Source organism: Diceros bicornis, chromosome 2 (assembly GCF_020826845.1).
Source record: "Diceros bicornis minor isolate mBicDic1 chromosome 2, mDicBic1.mat.cur, whole genome shotgun sequence".
In the NCBI taxonomy this organism is placed as follows: domain Eukaryota; kingdom Metazoa; phylum Chordata; class Mammalia; order Perissodactyla; family Rhinocerotidae; genus Diceros; species Diceros bicornis.
In genome coordinates this window covers 27,760,967-27,787,593 of record NC_080741.1, presented here as the reverse complement: position 1 = coordinate 27,787,593, position 26,627 = coordinate 27,760,967, and the positions used below count along the sequence as shown (strand labels likewise).

The window sequence follows — 26,627 nt, the reverse complement described above, 5'->3', positions numbered from 1 at the left end:
GCCCCCCATGAAGTCTGAGAAACACCCTCTACATCCTAGAATAGGACAACAGAGATGTTTTCATCCCTAGGGTATTGTAACTTGTGTGTGTGTGTGAGAGAGAGAGAGAGAAAGAGAGCGAGAGAGAGAGCAAGCGAGGGAAGAAAAATCTCAGTAGGACATAGGTCTCTCAAGCGGGGTGAGCACTCGGGGTTTTGTGGAGGTGGGACTTCCCTGTATATTTGCAGTAGCTTCATCAGATGATCGCTTTGTACCTGCACTCTGAGGTTAGAGGTTAACTGTTAGAAAAAGAGAGAGAGACAGGTGGTGTGTGTGTGTGTGTGTGTGTGTGTGTGTGTGTGTAGGGGCGGGTGTGGGGGGGTGTTGTCAGGTAACTGTACCCAAATCAGGAGGATAAAGGACCTAAGCACAAAAGCAAAACCCCTTTCCTGAGCCTCCAGAAGCAGCTCGCTCGAGCTCATTTCCAGCATCTCTAGTTTCTGGATGCATTTCGCCTCCTCGCGTTTCCCCTTAACACCCATGACCCACTCCCTGCATTAAAGCTAGTTGCTCGCCTCCAGGTTTCTTTCTTCCGTCTCAGCTCTCTCCCAATTTCCCGGCACTCCCGGGCCGGCCCCTCCCTCCGCACCGGCTTGCACCTCTCCCCAGCCGGGTGCACCTGAGGCTGGCGCGAGCTGGGGACGCGTGCGGAGCTCCGCGGGCGCGGCGGAGGCAGAGGCGCGCTGGCTGCCACCTCCAGCCCGCGCCTGGGGGACAGCACGCGCGGCGCTTCAGGGACCGTTCTCCACGGCCGCCACTCCCGCCTCGTGGCGACCACCGCTGCAGCTGCGGGCGGGCAGCCGTGAGCCCCCGGGCCGGGCATAGCCAGCCCGGCGGCTGCTCTTCCCAGATGCCAGGGCCGGGGCGCCGGGCGGCCGTCAGCAGAAGGATGAAGGGCTCGGTGGGAGGAAGGAGAGAAAAGCTACAGGGGGCGCCGAAAGCTCAGCCCGGCCACGGTAAGTTGAGCGCAGAAGAGACGTCTCGGCTAGGGTGGTCGAGTTGGCTGGGGTGCCCACGGCGCTGGGGTCGCGCCCCTGCGGGCTGTGAGACGCACAGAATGGGCATTTACAGGATCCAGACCCGGGACCTCCCTCTCCCGCGTACCCCACACCATCAGTCTGCACCCCTGCCTCTTCTGCTGGGAGGCGCCAAGCCGAGATGTTAGGTTGTGGGGGCCGGAGTGGAGAGCGCAGAGCTCGAGGGTCTCTGGACACCACGCGCTGTCGAGGACCAAGGGGCAGGGGAGGCAGGGGTGGGGATGCCAGGGTCAGCCTGGCTCCGGTCGGATTCGAGGGCTGGGCCACCAAGGATAGACGCCCTGCTGCCCTTCTCCTATTGGGTGTGTGCGGGGCGCTCTCCCTCCTCGGGAAACCTGACGAAGTTGTTGGGATAAGAAAGCACAGCGGGGCCAGCTTTGTGATTGTCTTTTCCTTTCTTGTTCTTCCTTTCTGCTTCATCTTCTTCTTCCTTTTTTTTTTTCTTTTCAAAATCTCTCTTCGGGATGCATACGATTTTAGGGCAGCGTGAGAAGTTATTGAATTGTCGCAAACTTTCTGGGGGAATCATTTTGACATTTAGGGTGGGGCTGGAGGCTAAGGATAGAGCAGCGCTCCTGAACGTGATGGCCTTCCTGGTCCGGGGCACTGAGTTGCAAGAGAGAGCACAGTCTGCGTACCTTGGGACTTCTTGCATTTTGGGAGAAGTTTTATTGTGGGTGAGAATTGGCCCCCACTGTGGTGTCACCCCTTGTGGAATGCCCAATTTCCCTTAGAATTCAGACTTCGCATCTCGTGTTTCTGGAGGCTCTGTTTTAGTCTGCTTTTGCCTGAGCTGCGGTTAAAGTAACAGGTGATGTGTTCTTCCTGGGTGTTTGAAAATCCCCAAATTCTGGAACCTTGAACTGACTTCCAAGACCACCCTACATTCTGTAGGTGTAACTAAGGACCCTGGAGCTGGGGCTTTTCTATGACATTCCTGTGGTGATTTCTGGAGACGCCATGGGGAAATTTCGTTGTCTTCTCTTGAGGCTATTTGCTAGTAGGTCTGTTAAATGTGTTTCATGTGTCCACCCAATTCTGGTTCACCATGTTTCCTGAAATCGACTGGAAAGGTGTATCTCCCTCTGGGTTTTCATGCCACCCTTGCCCTGTACTGGGTAATTCAGTTACTATACTCTGGTCTCTAGGCTTGAAAGGCAAATATAGGTCATTTCAAATTATGTAGATTGATGCAGTGCAGCATGTCTGGAGTTTGCTGCAATTTCTTCACATTTCCTTCCAGATGTTCCTCAGAAATTAACTTGAGCTCTCTATTCATAGAGCTAAAATATAGACTGGGGGAATGGGCAAATATCTTGAGTTAACATATTATCTTAGATTTAAGTAAAGTGAAGTGTTAGAAGCTCTTTGTGTTAGGAGAAAGAGATCTAAGCCAAAATTTAGGACTTTTGAACTATTTTTCCTCTATGACAAAGTGGTTGAAGGACTTTTGGGGTCATATAATAATAAAAGTAATAACAACAACAAAACATCATCTAACATTTGTTTCCCACTCACTGCACACGAAGCAGTGTGTCAAGGGCTTTACCGCCCCTGTAAATGCACAACACCACCAAGAAAGCAGCATCTTTGCCATCTGCATTTTGTGGATAAGGAAAGGGAGCCTTAGAGATGTTAAATTTGAAAAAGTTCCAGAGTTAGTGTTTTGAAACTCAAGATTGCTAGACTCCGAAGTCGGTTCCATTAACCACTACACAACCTCTTTGAGCCTCATTTGAAAAGTGGAAGGATGACCTCTCTCAGTTCTAAATCCCACGAAAAATTAGTATGGTGGTGACAATATCATAGATTGATTCATCCACAACTATTTCAAATGTTGAATGTAACAGAAATGTGGACCTTGAGACTTAAATCAAATGAAAATTGTGTGGCATTTATGTAATTCTGCCTGCCAGCCCTATAGAGGGCTAAATGCTGAGGGCTTGGTGTTCCCCGTGATGTCCTTCCTTCCTCAGAGCCCTTTATTGTAAATCAATAGTACTGTATTATAATCTTTCTCTTAACAATGTGTGATTTATGACATCAAATATATCTGGTGCTAGCATCACATTTGTGTGACTGTATTGAGTTATCCTGAGGTCTACCTGGACACTCGCATGTTTCAGCCAGCTTGTAATTAATGCTCAGATCCTAATAGGATGTTGAATTTCTATTAAGAGATACTAGCAGCTTGTTTTAAAATTTCCTTTTTATTTTGAATAGTATTTTCAAAATAATTACACTCCCTGCTGTGATTTGCTATTTACTAGGTGCATCAAAAGTTTAATAATGAAAAATGTTTGCAATTCAACGAAACATAGGGTTTCATCTACAATAAGAACTCTGGCTAAAAGATTCACATCTAATTTAGGACTTATTTTATCTGAAATTTAATTAAGATGTTGCATTTCTTATTGCAAATTGTGTGCACACTTTGGTAGCTGAGTACATATCTTCCATTATTTTCTTATAATCTCCAACTTTATGAATGTATTACTCATGAGTTCTTCAGATAAGTTATGTTAGTGCCAGTGTAAAGATTTTGAGGTTTTAAAACTAAGAGCAAGAACAACAAATAAGATGCATTTGTCATATTTCTTTATAAGCTGTAGTTATGCTTCTTTTGGGAATAGTAATATATTTTATGTCACAGATCTGATTTGCCTGCATGTGAATGGAATTATCAAATAAAAGCATATGAATCCATTCGGACACTAATGATATTAATATCCCAGATGTGGGAGCAGCTTTGGGAAATAGAGAATTTTTGAGAAGTTAAAGATATTTTATCATGTTTCATTACACGTCCATGTATGTTATTGTTTTCAAATAAAACTACATTTCCCTGTCCCATTAAACTAATGGTTATTGCTGTGAATTCTCTTTTTAGAGTTAAACTGTGTTTTCTAGTAGTAAGTTAACATTGCATGAAATATAAATTCCCATCTTTTCTTTTGATATAGTTGAAGTCTTAAAAATAACATCTTTTGCCTACTGGAAATAATACATTTCTAAATATTTAAGGGTTTTAGCAGAAGTATAAAAATAGCATAGGAATACCTTGCTTAGAGGTTTTGTTTATTTTTTTGGAAGTAGACAATGAGGTTGTTATAGTGGCTAATACATTTAACCTTAGTAGCAAAGTATTGAAACTAATTATAAACTTGAATTGTTGAGTTGCAAAATATTTTATGACGATAAGAGTCTTGTAAATCGGTGAACCTTGTAATCACGTGAACAAATGTTCTGCCATGTTTTACAAATTTTTAAGTTCCATATTTGTATGATAGGACTAATAGTTTATTTGATAGTATTTGGTTATTTGAATGACCAGATCTCTGAAAAGTGATTTAAACTCTATACAAAGTTGAATCACATTGATATCACAGATTGAAGAAACTAATATTGGGGAACGATTTGTAATTCTGAATGTTTCAAGAGCTTAGAACTCAAAGGTAGATGACACTTAGTTTTTTGACAAGGGCTCTACAGTGAGAGTTTGAGTAAAATAAAGCCTGTGGGTTGAAAATCAGGCAAGCACTTAAATAGCCTCTTAGGAAACTTAGATCAGCTCACACAGTGTCCACGCCTAAAATTCGTTAGTGTAATTAATCTTTTGAACAAGTGGATAACACATTGGAGATTATTTTTAAAATTCCAGTACATTAAAAGTATATTAATTTATATCTTCTAGGGCTTGCTAAAATTAGCAATAACTCCTCTTTCTGGAATAACCCAACCTTAAACTTTAAAAAAAAAAAAAAACCACAATGAGAGAGAAATTTAAGAATATCAAGAGACATAGATAAATCAAATTCCTTCATAAAGTCTTCTTCCCATTTTAAATATTATTTTCATCATATCCAGATAATTCTATACCACTTTCAATATTTTGCCCAGATTGAGGTTGGGTTTCAAAGAGTATCTTATTTCTAACCTACTGATGAAGTGGTAGAGAATATTAGAACACCGTTCTAGAATGGGATAGGGACCTCTAGACCACTTAATGACTTTATTACTTTGCCTATAGTGTCATCCAGCCATGTGTTTAATTTATTGCTTTATTTGGAATACAAAGGAGTAGATCTTCCTGATCTATTATGGAATTATATCTCCCTAAACAAGCAAGCATGCAGCATTCCTAAAAAGGTCTTTTAAGTGAGAGATTTGCAGTAAAGGAAAGTATTTCCTCTTCTTCGATGTAGTTATGTAGCCCATTTCCCAGCAAACAGTACTGATCTTGTCATGTCTTGATTACCCATTAGACCTGTCTGTCTCCATGAGAAGAGAAAATATTACAGTGCAGTGTTAGGGAGGTCCATTTGAGGATTTTCTTAAGGGTTTCTCATAACGTGGGAACAGACATCCTGTGTTTCATTTTTTCTTGATCTTGTCATGTGTTCTGCTTTTATATCTAAAGAGGTATTCACTGCTATTTTTATAATGTATTATTAAAAATTATTAGAGATTTCTTTCTCCTTTAACAATCTCTCATCTACCCTTAACTGAAATGAAAGAAAAATCAATGAAATGTTTCTATAGTATCTTTACTTTAGCTTTACTTGAACAGAGGATTACACATCTAACTCCAGAAGGCATCCTGAAAAATCTAGATTTTAAAACTGCATTTTGTAGAGAACAACTTCTCGTAGTTAGTCTCAGTGTACCAAATCTAATCCAGATCACCTAGAATTTAGAGAATAGAGGTTGCAGGTACTGGATTGAGTTCTCAGGTGATTACAAATTTTACATTCATAGTAAAATTTGACATTAAACTCCTAGAGACAAAATAGTCATTTAACATGGTGTAGCATTTAAGAGTGTGAACTCAAGAACTAGAATACCTAGGTTTGCCTCCTTTTTCTGTTCCTTGCAAGCTGTGAGCATTCAGTCAACTTATTGTACATCTCTTTGCCTCAGTGTCCTCATCTATAAAATGGTGATAATAAATGATATAAGTTGATTGAAGACTTAATCAGATGATACATGTGAAGTGCTTCAGATAGCGTCTAGTACAAAGTGACTATGCCATAGATGTTCGCTATTTTTAATCATCATCATTTGTTAGTTTCCTATGGCTACTGAAACAAATAACTACAAACTCGAGGGCTTAAAACAACAAGAATGTATCCTCTCAGTTCTGGAGGTCAGAAGTCTGGAATCAGTATCTCTGGGCCGAAATGAAGGTGTCACCAAGGCTGTGCTCCCTCAGGAGGCTCTGGGGAGAATCTGTACCTTGCATCTGGCAGCTTCTGGTGGCTGTTAGTATTCCTTGGTTTGTGGTCGCATCACTCCAATCTCTCCCTTTGTCTTTCCGTTGCCTTCTCCTATGAGTCTAACCTCCCTCTGCTTTTCTCTTCTATGTATATTTGTGATTGTGTTTAGGGCCTACCCTGATAATCCAGGGTAATCTCTCATTTTAAGATCCTTTATGTAACCACTTCTGCAAAGACTCTCTTCAGGGATTTACAGGTTTCAGGGATTAGGATCTGATGTACCGGGTATGTGTGTGCACATTATTTTGCCTACTACAATCCTCACCCTCATATTTTTATAGTGTGCAGAATGTATGAAATGATAGCAGAACCAACATAAATAAATTGTGGAAAATATAGAAAGGACCAGAAATTTCATATATTTTTAAAATGCATTGTCTTAACTTATGTCCAACTTTTGACTAGATTTTTTGACTAGATTCAAATTTTGACTAGATTTTGAAAGACTTCAGGGAAATTAATTATTTTCTTTCACTTCACTTGAACATAATGCAGTCAATAAATATTTGATGAGTGATTACTTTGTGTTTATAGAGCACTAGTGTTGGAAATTTCAATGTTGACAAGAAAAGCAAGACCCTGGACTCTTGTAGTGTCTAGTGTATAAATAATAACACTACTCCAGACAGCGACTACCTTTTAACAATTACTTTTATTGAGTATAGTTGGCTCTTTCTGTTTAACCTTAACATTTTAGGAGCAAAAGAATACTATTTAACTCACTTTAGAGAAAAGGAACTGAGCCAAGGACTATACATGTGCACAGCTAGGAAGAGACAACTTTTGAACTCTGTTGCTTCTGGTTGCACTATACATGCCTTGAAATAAAATGAAGAATCAGGAGCAAATCTAACAAAAAAAAATGAATTTTTAGAAAGATAAACAGAATTTCATCAACCACATAATGTAGTTAATTAGAAATATCAACTAATGAGATGTTCTGGTTCTTTGGACTTTTGGTTTAACTGCAAAGTTAAGAACTTTTCTTTGGAATTCTTGTTTATTTTGTACATATGTTTCTAAAAGGCATTAGTTGATTTTCTGACCTTAGTGAACAGACATATTTGTTTAATTATTTATTCTTTTCCTTTTTTGAACATTTTAATGGTGGTAAAATACACATAACATGAAATTTACCATCTAAACCATTTTTAAGGGTACAGTTCAGTGATTTTAAGTACATTCATATAGTTGTAGAACCATCACCACCATCTATCTCCAGAACTCTTTCTTCTTGCAAAACTAAACCTCTGTATCCATTAAACAATAACTCCCCATCCCCGTTTCCCCTAATCCCTAAAAACCACCAGTCTACTTTCTCTCTCTGATTTTAACTACTCTAAGAACCTCATATAAGTGAAATCATTTAATATTTGTCTTTGTGTGAATGGCTTATTTCACTTAGCGTAATATGCTCAAGGTTCATCCATGTTGTAGCATACGTCAGAATTTCCTTCCTTTTAAGCAAAGAAATATTCCATTGTTTGTATATCCTACATTTTTCTTATCTATTCATCCATCGATGGACACTTACTTGGATTACTTTCACATGTTACCTAATGTGAATAATGCAGCTGTGAACATGTGTGTACAAACATCTCCTCGAGACTGCTTTCAATCCTTTTGGAACACCCAGAAGTGGAATTGCTGGATCATATGGTCATTCTGTTTTTAATTTTTTGAGGAACCACCATGTTTTCCTCAGTGCCTTTACCATTTTACGTTCCCACTAGCAGTACACAGTGGTTCTAATTTCTCCAATCTACACCAACACTCGTTTTCTGTTTTTTTTTTGTTGCAGTGGTGGTGGTTGTTTTATAGTGACCATCCTAATGGGTGTGAGGTGGTATCTCACCATAGTTTTGATTTGAATTTCCCTAATGATTAGTGTATTGAACATCTTTTCATGTGCATATTGATCATTTGTATATCTTCTTTGGAGAAATGTCTGTTCAAGTCCTTTGACCATTTTTGAATCGGGTTGTTTGGTTTTTTTATTTGTTGAGTTTTAGGAATTCTCTATATATTCTGCATCTTAATCCCTTAATAGGTATACGATTTGGAAATATTTTCTTCCATTCTGTGGGCTTCCTTTTTACTCTGTTAATAGAGTCTTTTGATGCACAAATTTTTAAAATTTTCACAAAGTCCAATTTGTCTATTTTTTTCTTACGTTGCCCATACGTTTGGTGTTATATCTAAGAAATCAGTGCCTATTCTTTACCTTTGTTTTGGTAATGGGTTTAAAATGTTTTAAAAACAATGTAAAATATCACTAAATTAAATTTAAAAAATAAGAGACCAGAATGAGAAAGAATGAACTACAATTACAGACTAAAATATGAATAATCTCACAAATGTTATGTTCACCAACAAAAGTCAGAAATCCCCAAAATCATGATACCATTTACATAAAGTTCAAAGTTAAGCAAAGCTAACTTATGAACACTTCATAGTTATTGGTTAGGGAGGGGGCAAGATGCTGAAAATATTCTCTTTCCTAAGCTGTGTGTTGATTAGATGGGTCTGTTCACTTGTAAAAATTCACCAAGTTGTACGTATGATTTATGCACTTCTCTGTATTTGAGTTATACTTCAAAAAAGTTACAAAACAGTTAATCATTGAGAAACACATGACAAAGAGAAATTTCCTTAAGAGTAGGAAAGATAAGTAAAGAAGTACTCCAACCTGTGTTCTCAGGGAGTATCCATTCAGAGGACTTGGTCCATAAATTTGGCCCTAAGTTTTTAAACAACCATCAGACCCATAGAAGCAGATATTATCAGAACTCTATTGTTCAAGAAAAAAAGACAATTCCTAGTACTGAGACTGGAGAGAATTTTTCCCATGAGTCTTCATCAAGAGGGAACTGAATGGTTCAATGAGCAACATCCTTGTTAATGTAGCAGAGACTTTCATAGGAATCTTTCTTACAAAGTACAGAGCAGTTTAGTTACTGGGATGCTTTCTGGTCTGGCTTAACATCAAGCATTTCAAAGTTTCTAGAAGGGTTGGAGGGCTATGTACCCCTTAGACAATGCTGTATAAATTTTGCTCCCTCTAATCGCACTTTTGGCCATGGTTGTGTGACAGTCATCTTGAGTCCACTTACTTAGACAAATTCTGAGTGTTGATGTCCTTTGTGATGAGTTGAAAGCTGGAGTCAGCTTGACTCTTTGAGGAACATGAGAAAATGGATACCTTCCAGGAATGGTAGGGATAACTCTTAAGTAGGAGCAGTGGGCAATGTCCATATTTGCCTTAAGAATAGGTAGGGTACAGTGAACTAAGTTGGATTTCTCCTAATAGTTCAGTTCTTCCCAGGTCTCCCTGAGCATCAATAATCTAGATAATAGATATAATCTCATAGACAATAAACCCATTATGGCAGGGACTGTGTTTTATTAACCTTTCTACCTCCTGCAATGCTTATCAGTGCCTTAAACAAAGTAGGTGTCCCAAAACATTTGTCTAATGAACAAGTAATTAAATTCCACGTTGTGGTAGACATAGAATTTGTAGAAAATTGAGCTAAATAATGGTCAGAATCTGAAGATATTCTGAAAATTTCCTTAAAAACAGCACAATAATCTATCATATTTTGATATACCTTGTCATTTGCTCTCTCTTGGATAAAGTAGATGCAGCTCAATTACTGGTTAATTGATAGCTATTAGTAGGTTGAGTCAAGTTATTTGGTACCTCATGAAGAAGAATGTAAGCTTAGTAGATTGCTTTCAAAATATCATTTTTCACTTTCTGTGAACTTTGGTGAGCTCTTTGTATTTGTAAAAATTCATATTAATTAGTGGCATAATTCTTACTTATTAATCATAAATTATGTCTGATTGCAATGTATCCTTCTTTGACTCTTCATAAGCAAAAAACCAGAACAAGTTAACCTGAAGAGATGATACTGGGAAAATAAAAAATATTTTCTCTTTTTAGATCATAAATTAGAACATGTCTTCTTAATTTAATTTTCAAAAGTTGAAAAGGAACCACTCAGAACTCTGAGGAAGTCAGAAGAATTTCTTTCTTAAAAGATTGCTTTAACGGGGCCGGCCCGGTGGCGCAAGCGGTTAGGTGCGCGCGCTCCGCTGCGGCGGCCCGGGGTTCGCTGGTTCGGATCCCGGGCGCGCACCGACGCACTGCTTGGCGAGCCATGCTGTGGCGGCGTCCCATATAAAGTGGAGGAAGATGGGCACCGATGTTAGCCCAGGGCCGTCTTCCTCAGCAAAAAAAGGAGGAGGATTGGCGGATGTTAGCTCAGGGCTGATCTCCTCACAAAAAAAAAAAAAAAAAAAAAAAAGATTGCTTTAACAAGAGTAAAAGTTCTCCTGTTTAGGGCTTTTTAGCATGCATAAGAAAATTTGAGAAGAACTAAATAATATTCAGTATAGAAAAGGCTGCCATTACAAATGATGAGATTCACGTTTCTGTGTTCATTTAGAGCAAAATTGTTTTCATCTTTTCCTACTAGTGCACATACTAAAATCTTATATTGAAATAGTATTTCACAGGATACAAAAATGACATCTGCAATTTCTCATTTGTTTCTTCCCACAAATTACGTGACTAGGTGTTACCATTAGCCACATTTACATTTTTTAATTTTTTAAGAAAAGGGAACAAAACTAAGAAAGGTCAACTTATTTTGCAAGGCCAAGTAACTTGTAGGTGGTAAAGCTGGATCATGAGCTAACCACGTCAGACTCAAAGCCTGGTGTTCTCTGTGCTGCTCTGAATAGTTTCCTTTTCTTTCCGCATACACAGAGAAATAGCTTCTGTTAAGTCTATCGTACTTTGGAATGATTTACAGAGGGACAATGATAGTATATGAACGAAATAGAGATGAGAATAATCAATAAATGACAGTATTAAGGGAGCACTAATGAAACTTTAATTTGAAAATTGCTCCAAAATGCACTCTAGGTTAGGCTTTATGACCATACTCGGATTTGATGTGAAGATAAACTGATTTTATGCAAATACTAAAGTGACTTTAACAGTTATTTTATATACCTTGATGTGATCCTTAAGGAAAACTGTCAGGACCATTAATAAGTTTCTAAATTGATTAGGCTAATTTGGTACTCCAAAAGGCATCTTCCTATAAATTAATGCTGCCTATTACATTCTGATTAGAGCAAATTGCTTGCTTTCCACGCCCAAGCTTGAAAGTTTCCAGTCTCTACATTTTTGTGCTCTCCCAGTTGCTGGCTTTCCATTTTGTCTTGCCACATCAGAACAATGAATCATCTTGTCCATTAGCTGAGTTTGGAAACTCTGTGTTATTCAATGAATTTTTTTTTTTACCTCATCCCTTTGATTATTTGAAACCTGGCAACTTCACTACTTCCCCAAATGTGTTTGTGATGCAATGTCAACTAGTTTTCTTTTGAATAGCAAAAGGCTGCAATGATTTTTCGTCCTTATAAGTCAAATGGAATATTTGAATAATCAACATTTTGTGTTTCAGAATAATAAAAGGTTTGAGGTAGTAATAGCTAGTGATCTCTAGAGGGGCAGCGTAATCAAATAATGTTAGAAGGCTCTCAATTTTTATAACCTGAAGGAAACAGAACTGTGCCAACTGAGTGATCACCCTGATTATCAGAGCCTCATAGGAATACACAGTTATTCATTTCTATTTCATGAATTTCCAGTAAAGGAGAGTCGAAACATTAAAGTTTAAGTGCTATTTCTTTGTTTCTAATAGTTAAAGCATAAGGTGAACAGAGGGACACACAGTGAGATAACGTATGCCAACACAACCTGCCTCTCGTGCCCCTACAGCGAGCAGGGCACACAAGGGCATTGATATTTGTTCCATTTTGAAAGAATTCTTAAGATTTCACGTCATTGCTTTCTCATTAAGATAAACAACAATGAATCTTGGAAGTGTGCTCTTACTGAGGTGTCGATAAATAGAGTCTAATAAATGATGATGGTAATAAATTACTGAAATTTGGTTGATTGTCATAATGTGTATAGAGAACATAGTGAAGTATGTCCTTTAGGATACTGCCAAGCTCTGTGCAATACTTAATGTGTCTGGAACTAGAATTGTGGTACTGATTCCATGAATATGGCTGTGTGTGTATGGGCGTGTGATGTGTGTCTGCAAACTAAAGTAGTTTGGAAGTTATTAAGAGGTTAGTTTGAGGATGGCTTGGCATACTTTTGTGGAAAATCGTAAAAGTGGTTTGGCCTAAAAGAATAAAATTACCAGGCACATGTTTTAAAAAAGAAATCATGCTCTTTCAATAGTCTAGCAAAGGTTTGTTTAACTCTTGCTTTATTGGTTCCTGAAATTTTTCAGAAAATGAAGCAAGTTGTAAGAGTTCAACTGTGAATACTTTCCAAGATGACATTGGAAATGTCCCCAAAGAGGATGCTGTTAAGGCTAGTCAGGTGGCTGTGGCTGTAATAATCATGGTAATCCCAACCTCACTTGTGTCTTGTTTGCATTCAAGTAAAAAATTAATCCCATAAACAATTTTGAGAAGTTAACTCTACATTAAAAAAAATTCTTATTGAATGTTATGCTGCCTTTAATATATATATCTAATTCTCTCTTATAACCTTTGTAAAAATATTATTCATATGGCCAAGCAGCATAAATGATATTATGCATTCATTTGTTTATATATGATTCATAACTAGTTTCCTTACCAATACGAGACTTCCTGTCTCTATAGGGCATCATTTCCTATCATTTCTACTGGCATTCGCATTGTCATCTCAAAATGAGTTCATCATTTCACCCCTAAATTCAGCTCCACTTCTTCTTGACTTAACTCTTTCATTCAGTACCAACACTGTCTTCTCCGAGTTTCACTATTTCTGCACAATTAAGCAGCAGATACCAATCTTGACTTACAATGACTTACAGTGATTGACTTGTTATCGTCGTACATTAATAATCACAGGGAACCTTAAAAGATGTTAAAGTTAGTATCATTACATTTCTTTTTCAGATCTCACTATTGCTGAGACAAATACTACATTCCTTCAATACGCCCAAGGGAGCAGAGCATCTGCAAATATTCGGGGAAGATTTAGCTTCATTTTCAAGCCAAATGCAAAAACTGTCTATTTTATTTTCCTTCTTTTAAAAAGCTAATACCAGCTCATTTTTAAGGAGGTATTAGATTCTACAAAAGACAGAAAAATCTCTTGGAAGTTGCATAATAATATTTCTGTATATGTTTTAAGCTAGTTATATCAATTCCAGCCTCCTTCTAGCATTACCCAATGATAATAGACTTAAAATGGCCACTGAGAGAAGTCATTCCACAATTACATTTTTATTTCGTTCCAAGTAATTAAGTCAAAATCGTCAACAATAGTTTTAGTATTTTTTGTACAGGGAGGCAAAGCATCACATTTTTTGCTGGACGTCAGACAGAGGTCATCTGCTTTCATTTCCTGGGTTCTGGGCCAGATGGTTTGCAGAATTATGATATTGAGTCCCCAAATCATTTAGATGGTTCTAATAACTGTGGAGATGAGTGTTTGCTTTTGCCATTTAAAATTTCAGCTCCACTGGACATCCATTCTTGGTGTTGCCAAGTCATTCTTCTAATCCACAGTACCTGCCTTCCTATAAAGGCCATTCTAAACTTTGTCCTGCATTTCAAGTCCTTTGTCCAATGCCTGCTCTTACATTCAGAATATTATCTGGTTTCTGCTTCTCAGCTGAAATAAAGACCATTAGACAGGCGCATCTTCAAATTTTCTTTCTTTCATTACCAGTCACAGCTTTATTTATAACCATTCTGATTCACATCTCTGTCTCAAAAAGATTGCTGTCCCAATGCCCGCTTACCTATTTTATGATCCCACTTCCTCCTGGTGCCTCCTAAACATTTCATCAATTACTAATCCTGTCTCTTAAAACCTCACTCTCTCCTTCCATCTGCTCTCCCTCCAGACCTGCCGTACTTTCCTTTCTGAATAGAATAATTTCCTTCATCTGCTGTCCTAAATCTCTCCTCGGAAGCATTGTCAAACTTTTGGAAAGGGCGGTCTCCATGCTTTTCCATCATTTCCTCACCTCCATTTGTCATACTTTTGAGACACTTTCCAATGATTACACATGAACTTTATGTCAAATCCAAAGGTCTCTTTTCAATATTACTTCTTCTTGAACATGCTGAGATATTTAATACTGCTGACTATCCTTGTTTTTCATTCAACAAATACTTACTGAGTGCCCAGTACTGCATAAGGTACAAATCCTGGATAAGATTCAGCATTTTCTTTCCAGGAACTCAAAGTTAACTGGGAAAGGAGGAAATAAATGATTAAAGTAGAGCATATCAAATGCTTGTAGTGACTAAATCTGTTTACTAATACGTCTTATTTTCCTCTCTCCTATCACCTGGAAAGATTGTGATTTTCCACCCCCCTGAAGTGAAGTTATGACATCTTATTTGCTGTGGCCAAGAAAATGTGGGTGGAAGTTAAGTGTTACTTTCTGGCAGAAGGCTTTAAAATCTGGTGTGTGATTTGTCAGGTTCCTTTCCCCTGTCACGGAGACCAATAGTGTTTCAGATGGTGTAGGCTTTGATAGCTTGTGACCCTGAGTAAGGATAACTTGAAACAGAAGATCTGCTGAGCTGTGATGAACATGTGTGAGCAAGAAGTCAGTCTTTGTTTTTTTAAGTCATTAAGATTTTAGGATTTTGTCACTGCAGCATAATCTAGCGTATCCTGATTGATTCAGAGCTACATGAAAATGTAAATAAAGTACTGTGAAAATATGACCCTGCACTTTCAAGCATTTATATCTGCACTTACAAGCTTCCTACTAGACTTTTTAAACTGCCTGGTCCAAAGTCACCCTGAACTCACCATATTAAAAAGAAAATTTCTTAAAAACGTGAAAGTAATTGCTAGGCAATAAGTGACTGAAGTTAGCTGTCTTGCATCAAACTAAAAGGTAGTAGAAAATCAATTCACAACCAACCATATACTTTTCTTAACATACTTGTTATTGGAGTTTAGGGCTACACTGGAGTTTGTATTTCCTTCTCTACAAACTTCTTGAAACTTAAAAACATTTCAAGTTTGCTTAGAGATTTGGGGATAATGATATGCTTTGGTCTATTTTTCTTCCTATCTGAAAGCTTCATTGTGTTAAGACTGGAAAAGTGCTATGTAATTACGCGTGTGAACTCAATGGTGGAATTTTCTTTTTATGTGCTAACGCTTATTCCTGCACTTTTCACATAATTAATTGCTCACAATAATATAGTTCCTATTATTACTTGCTATCTCATTTCCTATACGTACTGGGGAGAGGGCATTGTCTGGATGGGAAATGTTTTGCTCACTTAACGGTAGACTCTGATTTTGTTACCACTCTAACCTCTCCTCCTTGTATTTTATATCATCTTTTCCTCTCCTTTAAATATTTCACCATAGACTTATTTTGTAATATGTCCAATTACATGTAATTGAGGATAACTTTGAATGAGCTAAACTCAGAAATATCGCTTTGGAAGGGCCTTATTTTTGATTTATACTCCTATATATCATATATTTCTCTATCTCCAACTCTTAAGAAATTAAACCATACCAATCCCCACTCTATCTAATCTATCTAATTTTGATGCTTGAAACCATATCTTTACATTTCCTTGAAATCTTAGCTTAAGGGTTGGGAAACAGAATTCTAGCATAGAAGGCCTGCTAGAATCTCATTAAGGCAGGAGTTTCTGTGGCCATGAGGAAAGGACACTATTGTGTTGGCCTCTTTTCTCTTCGCCTCCTCCCCTCACTTCTCTTAGGCTTGCCTTCCCTATCTGCTGCCCCACATCCAGATACCCCCTGGAAAAAATCTTTCTTTAGGAAATAAAGGTGATACTAAAATAAAAATCACACAAACGCTCAAAACAATAGTATATGTAATTACATTCCATATGCATCAAAATTTACCTCCTGTGCAATTTGCTGTTTCACATGTGGAACATTTTACAAATGCTCAATAATAAAGCAAAACAGGGTGTCTGTAAAGTATAAACACAGATGCTTTGGTTATATGGTATTTGCATTTTTTGGTCTCTTGATTTCCACCTCCAGCTAGTCGTCGGAACTCAAAGTAATTAAATCTCAAGCTGCTTAAAACATGCACATGTGCTCAGACAGGCACATATGCATACATGAATTAAGTGTTTTTATTATTCCACATATGTTTTTTACATGTTTGTGCTTTGGAAAGAAATCAGAAGTATTTGCAACCTATATGCAGTAAAGAGAAATGCTAGTTAAAGGATAGTATAAGGAATTTACTGAGTTAAGTGTCTGTTTGCTGTAATACAGTTTTTCATGTGTTGTACCTTCTGTACTTCATAATTTGAAAATACGTTCTTCTTTGTCAACAGGCTCTACTGTTAAATTTGTGACATGGTTGTATACTTTGTATGCTAAAAATCCTTTATTTGTTCCTATATTCATTTGTAAGGACAAATGATTATTGTTACGCTCTACAGGTGATTCAGTCATAGTACATTTTAGCTTGCTTCATGTTTGATTATGATATTCTTGTGGGTATTAAAAAATTTTCCTGGATTTTTTTTTTTTTGATGCAGGATCTTTATCTTCATCATCTTGCTAACATTGTCCAGCTTCTTTTTTTTTTTTTTTTTTTTTTTGTGAGGAAGATCAGCCCTGAGCTAACATCCATGCTAATCCTCCTCTTTTTGCTGAGGAAGACCAGCTCTGAGCTAACATCTATTGCCAATCCTCCTCCTTTTTTTCCCCAAAGCCCCCCAGTAGATAGTTGTACATCATAGTCGTACATCCTTCTAGTTGCTTTATGTGGGACACGGCCTCAGCATAGCCGGAGAAGCGGTGCGTCAGTGCGCGCCCAGGATCTGAACCAGGGCCGCCAGTAGCGGAGCGGGCGCACTTAACCGCTAAGCCACCAGGCCGGCCCTGTCCAGCTTCTTTTTAACTTCTTGGAATCCATTCAAGTTTCTTTCTTTAAGTTTTCGTGAAGCTCACTGACTTCTTGGTCTCAGTTTCTTTCAAGGCCTCTTAGCTGCCACTCTGAGATTTTATTTCCTTTTTGTACACTTATATTTTCTACTATTTCTTCTATCCCATATCATTATTTTCCTGACTCTTACTGTCATCTTACTGGAATTCATAACAAATAACTATGTTAGAAAGGATTTGTGTGATGTAAAATAGAACATCTGAGTCTTTGCAAAAGACTTGACAACATACATCCAAAGCTTTAAAAATATGTATGTCATTTGATATAACAAATAAACACATGGAAATTTCTTCTTAAAATGCATTTATTTAATGAAAATATTACAATACCTATAAAGACTTAATGATAAGTTTATACTTGCAACTTTTTTGTAAGATAGTAGAGACTATATAAAGGACCTCAAAAGACGTTCTAGCGGGGCCGGCCCGGTGGCGCAAGCGGTTAAGTGCGCGCGCTCCGCTGCGGCGGCCCGGGGTTCGCTGGTTCGGACCCCGGGCGCTCACCGAGGCACTGCTTGGTAAGCCATGCTGTGGCGGTGTCCCATATAAAGCGGAGGAAGATAGGCACCGATGTTAGCCCAGGGCCGTCTTCCTCAGCAAAAAAGGAGGAGGATTGGCGGATGTTAGCTCAGGGCTGATCTCCTCACAAAAAGAAAAAAAAAGACGTTCTAACAACATGATGGGATACATGAGGTAGCCAAAAAGCATCTATTGACATTAAATTACACTTACTATATTGTAAATAAATAAAAGAAATCATAATCAATGTAGGTTCTAATTTCTATTCAATTTTATAATTATATGTGTATAATAAAGGGCATCAACAGTGATGTTCAGAACTTTCTGTGATGATGGTAATGTTCTGTATCTGTGTTGTCCAATATGGTAGTCACTTGTGGTTACTGAGCATTTGAAATGTTGTTAGTGTGACCGAGGAAGTGAATTTTTAATATTGTTTAATTTAAATTAACTAGCCACAACACCATATTGGACAGCATAGGTATAGAGGACTAATACTACTAATGGTAATTGTTTCTAGTAGGGAGTCATTGATTCTAAGTTTTTCTTATGTTTTTTTGTTCTTATCTATATTTTTAAAAATAAATTTATTATAAAAACAATAAAGGAATCTTTATTTTGAAGAAAATATGCTTGATAGATATTGTCATACTATCAAAACCATGGTATCTAAATCATTATTTGAGCTTTTAATAATATATAAGCATATTGTTCATTTCCTTCAGGTCAACATTTCTGTCATGTTTCAGAAATAATTAAATTTTCATAAGGGATATGCCTGTGTCTCTTGGATTAAGTTTGTGTTTTCAAAGGACAGAAAAATAGTTTTAATATTAGCGACAATAACAGTCAATGTTTATCAAGACTTAGTAAGTGCCAGACACTGCTTTACATATATTAACTCATTTAATCCTTACTGTATATATTTGAAATATGTACTAATACTTTCTCCATCCTACAGATGAAGAAACTGAGGCACAGAGAATTTAAGTAGGTTGCCTAAGATTACTCAGCTAGAAAATAGGGTGTGGAGGGAGAGAATCTGGCTTTCAAACCCAGGCAATATGAAAGCGCTGTAATCAGCATAACTATGTGTTTCTCCATCCACGTTCAGCAGAGAGGGTGCTGCTGAGAAGCAGGTAGAGCATTAGATTTAAACAGGGTTATGCTTTGGCCAATCGAGAAAGAAGATAAAGCAAGAAAAAGGTAAGGGAGTTGAGAGTTCATGTGTGTTTGTGATTAGAATTATTGTCCACAGAATTTATATTGGATAAGATGGAAAATGAGAGCAAAAAGAGGAACACTAAAATGTGGTAGGAAGGGATAAAATTTGTTTCAGTCGTGGTAGTGGAACACATGAGCAGGAAAAGATAGGAGGTGGCAGTCAGAGAGTGAGGTGTCTGAGATTTTGGAGGGGATTCAGTTATTTGCATGGTTAAGATGAGAGTATAAATGTGAGAGTGTGTGGCTGAGGTAGGATGGAGGGTAAGATTGGAACCAGTTTAAAGGAGTGAAAGAACAAGGCTTTGGATGCACCAACTACATGCACGAAATCATCATCATGTATGACAGGAGTAATTTTGGAGACAGTGATGGTGAGCCAAGAGCTAAAATCTTGTAGTGCTTTGTGGATGACTGCAACGAGGAAGGGGATTGGTGCTACAGTCTATGATTTGTTGCCATGTTCTATTGTTTATTGTAACACCATTGTATCAAGATGTCCTCAGTTCCTATTGGGCAGATTTCCTGCACTTGGGCCAAATAGTACAGAGACTGCAACAATAAATTAGGGAGGAGTGATTGTGTCTTGTATGCAAGTTGCTGAGCCACTGAGTTGGATGAGAACCTGATGCTGCTTGGGCATGATTATGGTCCAGGAGGCATGGTGGAACTCAGAGAAGGAGTGCTGAGGGCACAGGCTGTGTTTCCACCACTGGCATGGCACAGATGAGTAAATTTCCATGGATAGAAGGCCATCCACTGGATGAGGAGATTCCAGCAGCAAGAGGCTGTGGCAGGGCTGATGGGTTTGGGTTAAGACCAGATCTCCCATGCCAGGAAATTGCTTGAGGTGGTGAGAGTGGGGTGCAATGGATGCTGCCCACACAGAGGAAATCAACAGGAAGGAATTCATAGGCTCACTATTGGCTTGTGGGACTGTTCAAGTAAGGAACAATCATAAGAAGAAGACAGCCGAATCTCCATGGGCTAGCACAGCAGGAAACATCTTTTCTCCCTCTTCTTCCTTCCTACCCCATCTCTTGTGGAATAAGAAGCTTTCTGGAAAAAAGGAAATTGTGACATCAGATGAAGCCTCATATCCCTCCAAGCAGGACTCCAGAGGTTGGAAGGAAGGAGGAGAGCTTTTAACCAAATATGAGACTGATGTTTTAAAATGGACTCTTAATAACTGAAAAGGACTCACAGATTATAGAATAGACTAAGGTGTTATTATGGGAGCCTGTTACCTAATAGAAAAGGACAATTCAACAGAAAATATTTGGTAGCAGTTTTTAGAAAACTATGTATGCCCCCAAATTTTTACTCACTAAATATTTGTGGAGTGAATGAATAACTCAGACTCTATTATAGTTCAATATTTCATACTTAAGACCTGAGACATTTGTGCAAAAATCTTTAGTGACAGGAAAATATAGAGACCTAGATGGTGGCTGTGTCCTCATCAGGCCCAGATGAAGCTACTCCTCTAAAAATGTGTAAGGAAATAATTATATTGCAGGAATCAAAGATCCAAAGAAATCTTTTAATCTGGAATCCTGGAATCTTATGACGACTCTCCCATCTGGGCTGTGAATTACACTTCTCACCTCAGAAAATGCAAACCTCAGTCTCCCCATGTCATGCACAGGAACAGGATCATGTGTAATTGTGAAAATGGGCTCTGCTAACCTTAATGGATATAAACTGACACAAACACTTTGTGATACTTTGATGAACTCTTCTCATGTACATAATTGAACATGTTCATGAGGAATAGAAGGATTTTTTTTATCATAGATTTTTAATCAGGAAACTGGTAATTTTTATCTTACTTTTCTCTCCTTCAAATTTTATTTTATATGTGCCAGGAAAAATAAGGATTGTGAATTCTCTGCTATCCTGCCATTTGAAGTTATTAAAGACTTCTCAGCCTAGCAGGGAGAAAGAAAGTCTGTGATATCCGTCGTGCTGTGGAGTCATTTCTTTCTTGCCTCCGTATAAAGGTCTGTGGCTGGCTCAGATAAGGAAACATCAGCGTAGCCCTTTTATGTTGGCTACATGAACAATATGAGGTAATGATACAAAACATATACAAAAGAAATCCCCACTTAAGGGTCAGTGAGAAGAGAACAAGCAATTCCTCTTTTTCTCTTCAAGCTGGCACCATTTTCATTCCATATTTGGAAAGAAAACTACCTTAAACCTCCCACTCATACTTAACCTGATTTTTAAACTGCCATTTTTTTTTTTTTGGTAGAGAGGGAAGCAATTTAGATCTTTGGACGATGAATTCCACGAATCCGGTATTTGTACCATTACTTGGAATCTATGTTGAAGATGTGAGTTCATCTTAAATGTGCTTTGTGCTGATAGGTATTTATTTAGTCTTAAACTACTGCTATTTTTCACTGTTGGCTTGTTGGCATTGGATTTTCATCTTACTCTCATATAGAGTTCTTTGACATATTTGTATTTGAAGCAACTTAGTTATGGCAGGTACACTACTTATATGCAGCTTGGTATATAAAAATCTGATTCAAATTTTTGAAATGCAGTATTTAGGAAATGACTCTTAAAGTATCTTTCAGCCAATTTGGCTAAGTATTTTAGCAATTATGCTTGTTAATTTTCACTAATTATATCTCTTAAGTCTGAATATCCCTTATCTTTGAACAAACTGCTCATTTCTGAAATATGGATTCTTCCAGAATGTTCTAAAAAAGAGGAGTCTAAGGACAAACCATAAGTGAATATTATATTGCTATGCTTTGCAGGGAAGGATTTTGATAGAATCTCAGGGACTTCAGGATGCAGTGTATTTGTTTAGCTAAACTAAAATTGCTACTTTTGTGGCAAACATAAACAATTCTGTCTACTTTGTATTCCTATTTTATAACCTAGGTATTTATTTTATCAGGCTAATTACTTTTTTTAATTGAACTTTTTATTTTGAGGTAATTGTAGCTACACATGCAGTTGTAAGAAATAACACTAATTACTTTTTGCTGATGTCAATATAGAGTTGTGGATAAGAGTATGTGCTGAGTCAGAGAGAAGCAGGTCCATTGAATCTGGTCTGACATATCCTAGTTATGGGACCTTGTGCAGCCTCACCGAGGATGAGTTTCTTCATCAATGAAATGTGAAAAATGATTTAGACTTCTCAGGATGATTTTAGATGCACTCAGGATTTAGAGTACACCTGCCACTCCTTAAGCAGTGGTTATTATCAACAGTATCTGTAAAGTGTTGTGATGAAAGCTAGGGTTTTTTTTTTTGCCGCAGTAGAACACATCTCCCACATGGCAAAAAACAATGGAAGATGTCCAATATTTACACATTCAAAGTGGGTTCTCTTTCAAGAACTGGATCCATTCCATAAAGGAAGTTATAATTGCATATGGAAAAACTAAAACTCTTTATCTTATTTATAAGATATGTTATCTCTTGGAGTATTGTTACTTGAGTCTATGTTTGACTCCTACACTGAATTATAAGTTTTATGAAGATAACGACTAAATAGTATTTTGCACACAGTGTGTACTCAACAAATATTGAATTAAGGTTTTGCCATGGTTTACCAAGCCTCAAATCAATAGCTTACACAAATATATTTGTCTTGGGCTAGTGCTCTGAATGCTCATATTTTGGATTTTGATTAATTATGGGGAATATTATTTACAGTCAACATTTTATTAAGATATCCACACTTGGGCTGAAGGGTGAGTACTTAAACACATGGGTAATGCCAATTTAAAGGGTTAGCTACACAAAGAAAGTTTTACTGAGGTATTTCCCAACCATACACCTCTTTCTTTTTCTTTTTAAAAAACAATATTGGATTTTAAACAAAAAGACATAAAATAATGGAAAGTGGAGACACAATTATAAATAACAATTGACATAACATGTTAAAACAGTTGTGTTTTTTTTTCCTAGTCTAACTCATGAGTAAGAAAAAATAATTTGCATAGAAACAGTTTGGCTTAGAGCCATGGGTCAGCAGTATAGACCCACTGGACATCCAGATCTTGAGCGTTGTGAATTTACAGAAGAGGAGAGAATTTTAGTAAGTTCTACTGAACATTTTGTGGTTATGTCCTGAGCAACTGAACTAACTCAACCGTATACACTTAAATTCATAGCCGAGTTTTATCTCACATTTTACACAATTGCATTATTCCTTTTTTCACCCTTGTTTGGTAATCTTTTGCTTATATCTTACAATGTTTTGGGTGGCTACATCTTACATTATTAATTGGTTAATGTCCTACTCTACAATTCAGAAAATTAAAAGAAAAATGATAGCAATGCCAAGAAATTTATAGAAGTTAGTAGTTCTCAATACACTTTTGAATCTTCTTCATTTCATTCTCATAATAAGTGTGGTTGGACCCAAGCTATAAAGACTACATCAGAAAATACAGGAGAACTCAGACATTGTCTTGATTTATGGTTAAGTGCATTTATTGTTTCACCAATATTTGGTCATATATGGCTTCCATTTTTTAAAATGAGGGAGCCCAGAAACTATAAAACGTTGAGTTTGGTCCCAGAAATGTCAAATCTCATAAAATATGTTTTACAAAATATGTGCAGTTGCATTATCTTGTTTATTTCTCATTCTTGAGGAGTAAATGCTCAGTGCATGTAAGGTAAGAAAGGCAGATAGCATCAGTGTACCACTAAAGAATTAAATGATTTACTCAGGCACTGCCACTAGAACTCACAACTTCTAGTTCCACATTGAGCAGTCTTGCTACTAAATCACAAATTTCAAAACAGGCACTCCTAGTGCCACTCTTTATTCACGTTGGGAAATGAATGTGGTGAACGGGTAACTCACATTGTAATTATCTAGTTTCAACTTGATGTTCTGCTGTTGCTGCTGTTATTCAGCCAAACGAGCATTTATTCATTCACTACTTCATGGACCCGTTCCATTCTTGAACCATTTAATGTGCGATAGGCTTTGTTCTAGGTGCTCTGCCTACTAAGATTAATAAATACTGTTTTTCGGCCTTGAGAAATCTACAATCTGGAGGAGGAGTCACAGACTTTTGAATTTTAGGCAAATATTAACCTATAGAAAGACTAATGAGATAGGTAAAATAGTAAGATTGATTAATTGCTTGGGTCGTGAATGTAACAATTAGAATTTGCTCTGATTGGAATCATTTGCTCTCAGATAACTACCAGATTAAATAATTTTATGTAGCTTTGGCATTTAATGACTAGCTTTGTTTACATGCCTGTATTCGTTTTCTAGGATTGCCATAACAAAGTACCACAGATTGGCTGGTGTAAACAGAAATTTATTTTCTCATGGTTCTGGAAACCAGAAGTCTGAGATCAAGGTGTTGGCAGGGTTTGTTTCTTTGAGGCCTCTTTCTCTGACTTGTAGTTGTCAGTCCTGTGTCTTCACATGGTCTTCCCTCTGTCTGTGTCCTAATTTCCTCTTCTTATAAGGACACTAGAAATATTGGCTTAGGGCCCACCCTAATGACCTCATTTTAATGTAATTACCTCTTTAAAGACTATTTCTCCTAATACAATTGCATTCTGAGGCATTAGGGGTTAAGGCTTCAATGTATAAATTTGGGATCCACAACAATGCCTTTCTAACAGTGGGCTTATGTTATTTTTTAAAAAATAAGCTCATTAAACAACTAGTTGCCTGTTTTCTCCTATTAATGTGGGCTCCTTGAAAGACATTCACCAGGTAAGAACATATTATATGTTATTAACGCGCTAACTATAGACCTTATTTGGATTTTATACATGCTGCAGTTGTCACAGAATTCCCGAAATGGAGGTACTAAAATTTCCTTTGGCATTTATTCATATTTTAGGTGAAACGAGACACAGCAATCACATTGAAGGCAAGCTCTAGATGGTGTACATTGCATTTTATCCACTCTAGTTGAGTGATGGGCGAGTTTGTAAAAATAAGAAACTTAGAATTTCCTTCATTTATATGCAAAATTTATTATTTGAGAGAATATGTACTCTGATATGAATGTGGTTTTCTTCCCAAGATTTCGTAGCTGAGATTTTCCTCCATTCTCATGTTTTTGTGACTTTTGTGTTATTATGGTACACATAAAATTACATAGCCTTATCATCATTTTATAAACTGACTGACAATTTATCCTAACCTTTATAATGGTATTAACCAAGTTGGAGAATGTACTTTCATTCAGCCTCCAACTTAGATCTTGATTTTCTTGAGCAGTAAATGGCCTAAGCTTCACTGCTATGCCTGATTGTTTTGAAGCTGTGCAGTTTTTCTGATGTTAGCTGGCGTTTCCTAAAATTGACTCAGCATCAACTTTGCTTTTTTTTCTTTGAGGGCTAAGGATCAAGTGCAGTTTACTGTTATGATTCTAGGAGAGACGTTTTGACTTCAGTTCAGAACTGCATAGATCAAAACTCAGGGAGATAAATCTTTCTTTCCTGCAGTGGTTTGACCTAAAATAACTGTGTTCCAATGCCACCAATGATATATTTTCCTGTAAATTTTAGTTTTTTTCAAACCTATTTTAAAAAAGAATATCCATGATAAATTTAATTAAATGCATTGTTTAAATATGAATGATTAAAATACAAATAAATATATTGTGGACCAACCATGTGATTTTTCTCTATAGGTCAAAATGAAATAGATTTAGGAAAGGGTAGTGAAAAAATACTATATGGTACACAATATAATGTGTCTTTTTCCTTTATATCACTGTCCTTTTTGAAATTTTTTTCTTTTTTTTTTTGGTAAGCAAGGTGAGCCCTGAGCTAACATCTGTTGCCAATCCTCCTCTTTTTGCTGAGGAAGATTGGTCCTGAGCTGACATCCATGCCCATCTTCCTCTACTTTACATGTGGGATGCCTGCCACAGCATGGCTTGATAAGTGGTGCGTAGGTCCACGCCTGGAATCTGAACCCGCAGACCCTGGGCCGCCAAAGCAGAGCGTGGGAACTCAATCACTATGCCACCGGGCCCGCCCCCTTTTCGCAATGTTTTACCATAATACTTGAAATTTGACCTCTTGTCTCAACATTATATTAGGCGGATTAATAATCTCAAATAGTCAATGTCTCAGGTTGATACTTGGTTTTTGTATTGTTCCACCAACATATTGACATCTGACTGATCACAAAGCAGAACAGAATAGAAGACAGCATTATGATAGTGGAGTGTAACACTCCGGAGAATAAAAGAAATTTCCTTTTTCTTTTTAAAGTAAGAAAAAGTATCAGCATGGTTATATTTGAAATTTACACAGTTGAAAACTACATGGTTTTCTTTGTTTTCATGATTAGTATAAAATATACTGTGGTCCTTTTGGGATGGGGGAAGAGAGTGGGATTTTTTAATGAACATATAAATTGGCACCTAACTCCCAGCAGAGTTCCTAAATGATATACAAGGTAACTCTAAATGATAACAAAGGTCAAGTGTCCACTACCTGGGTTTAAATTAAAATTACATAACCTATTGAATTTGGTTCATTGGCATATTTATTTAC

General features: G+C 37.3%; 1 protein-coding gene across 1 annotated transcript in view; it reads left to right on the top strand.

Moving 5' to 3' along the window:
• The first annotated feature begins 239 nt into the window (after window positions 1–239).
• Window positions 240–26,627, top strand: part of LOC131411502 (uncharacterized) — a 291,360-nt gene continuing 264,972 nt past the window's right edge. The window contains exons 1-2 of the mRNA XM_058550423.1: window positions 240–266; window positions 581–995. Coding sequence (XP_058406406.1) covers window positions 240–266; window positions 581–995 — 442 coding nt within the window. The remainder of the gene's footprint in view (window positions 267–580; window positions 996–26,627) is intronic.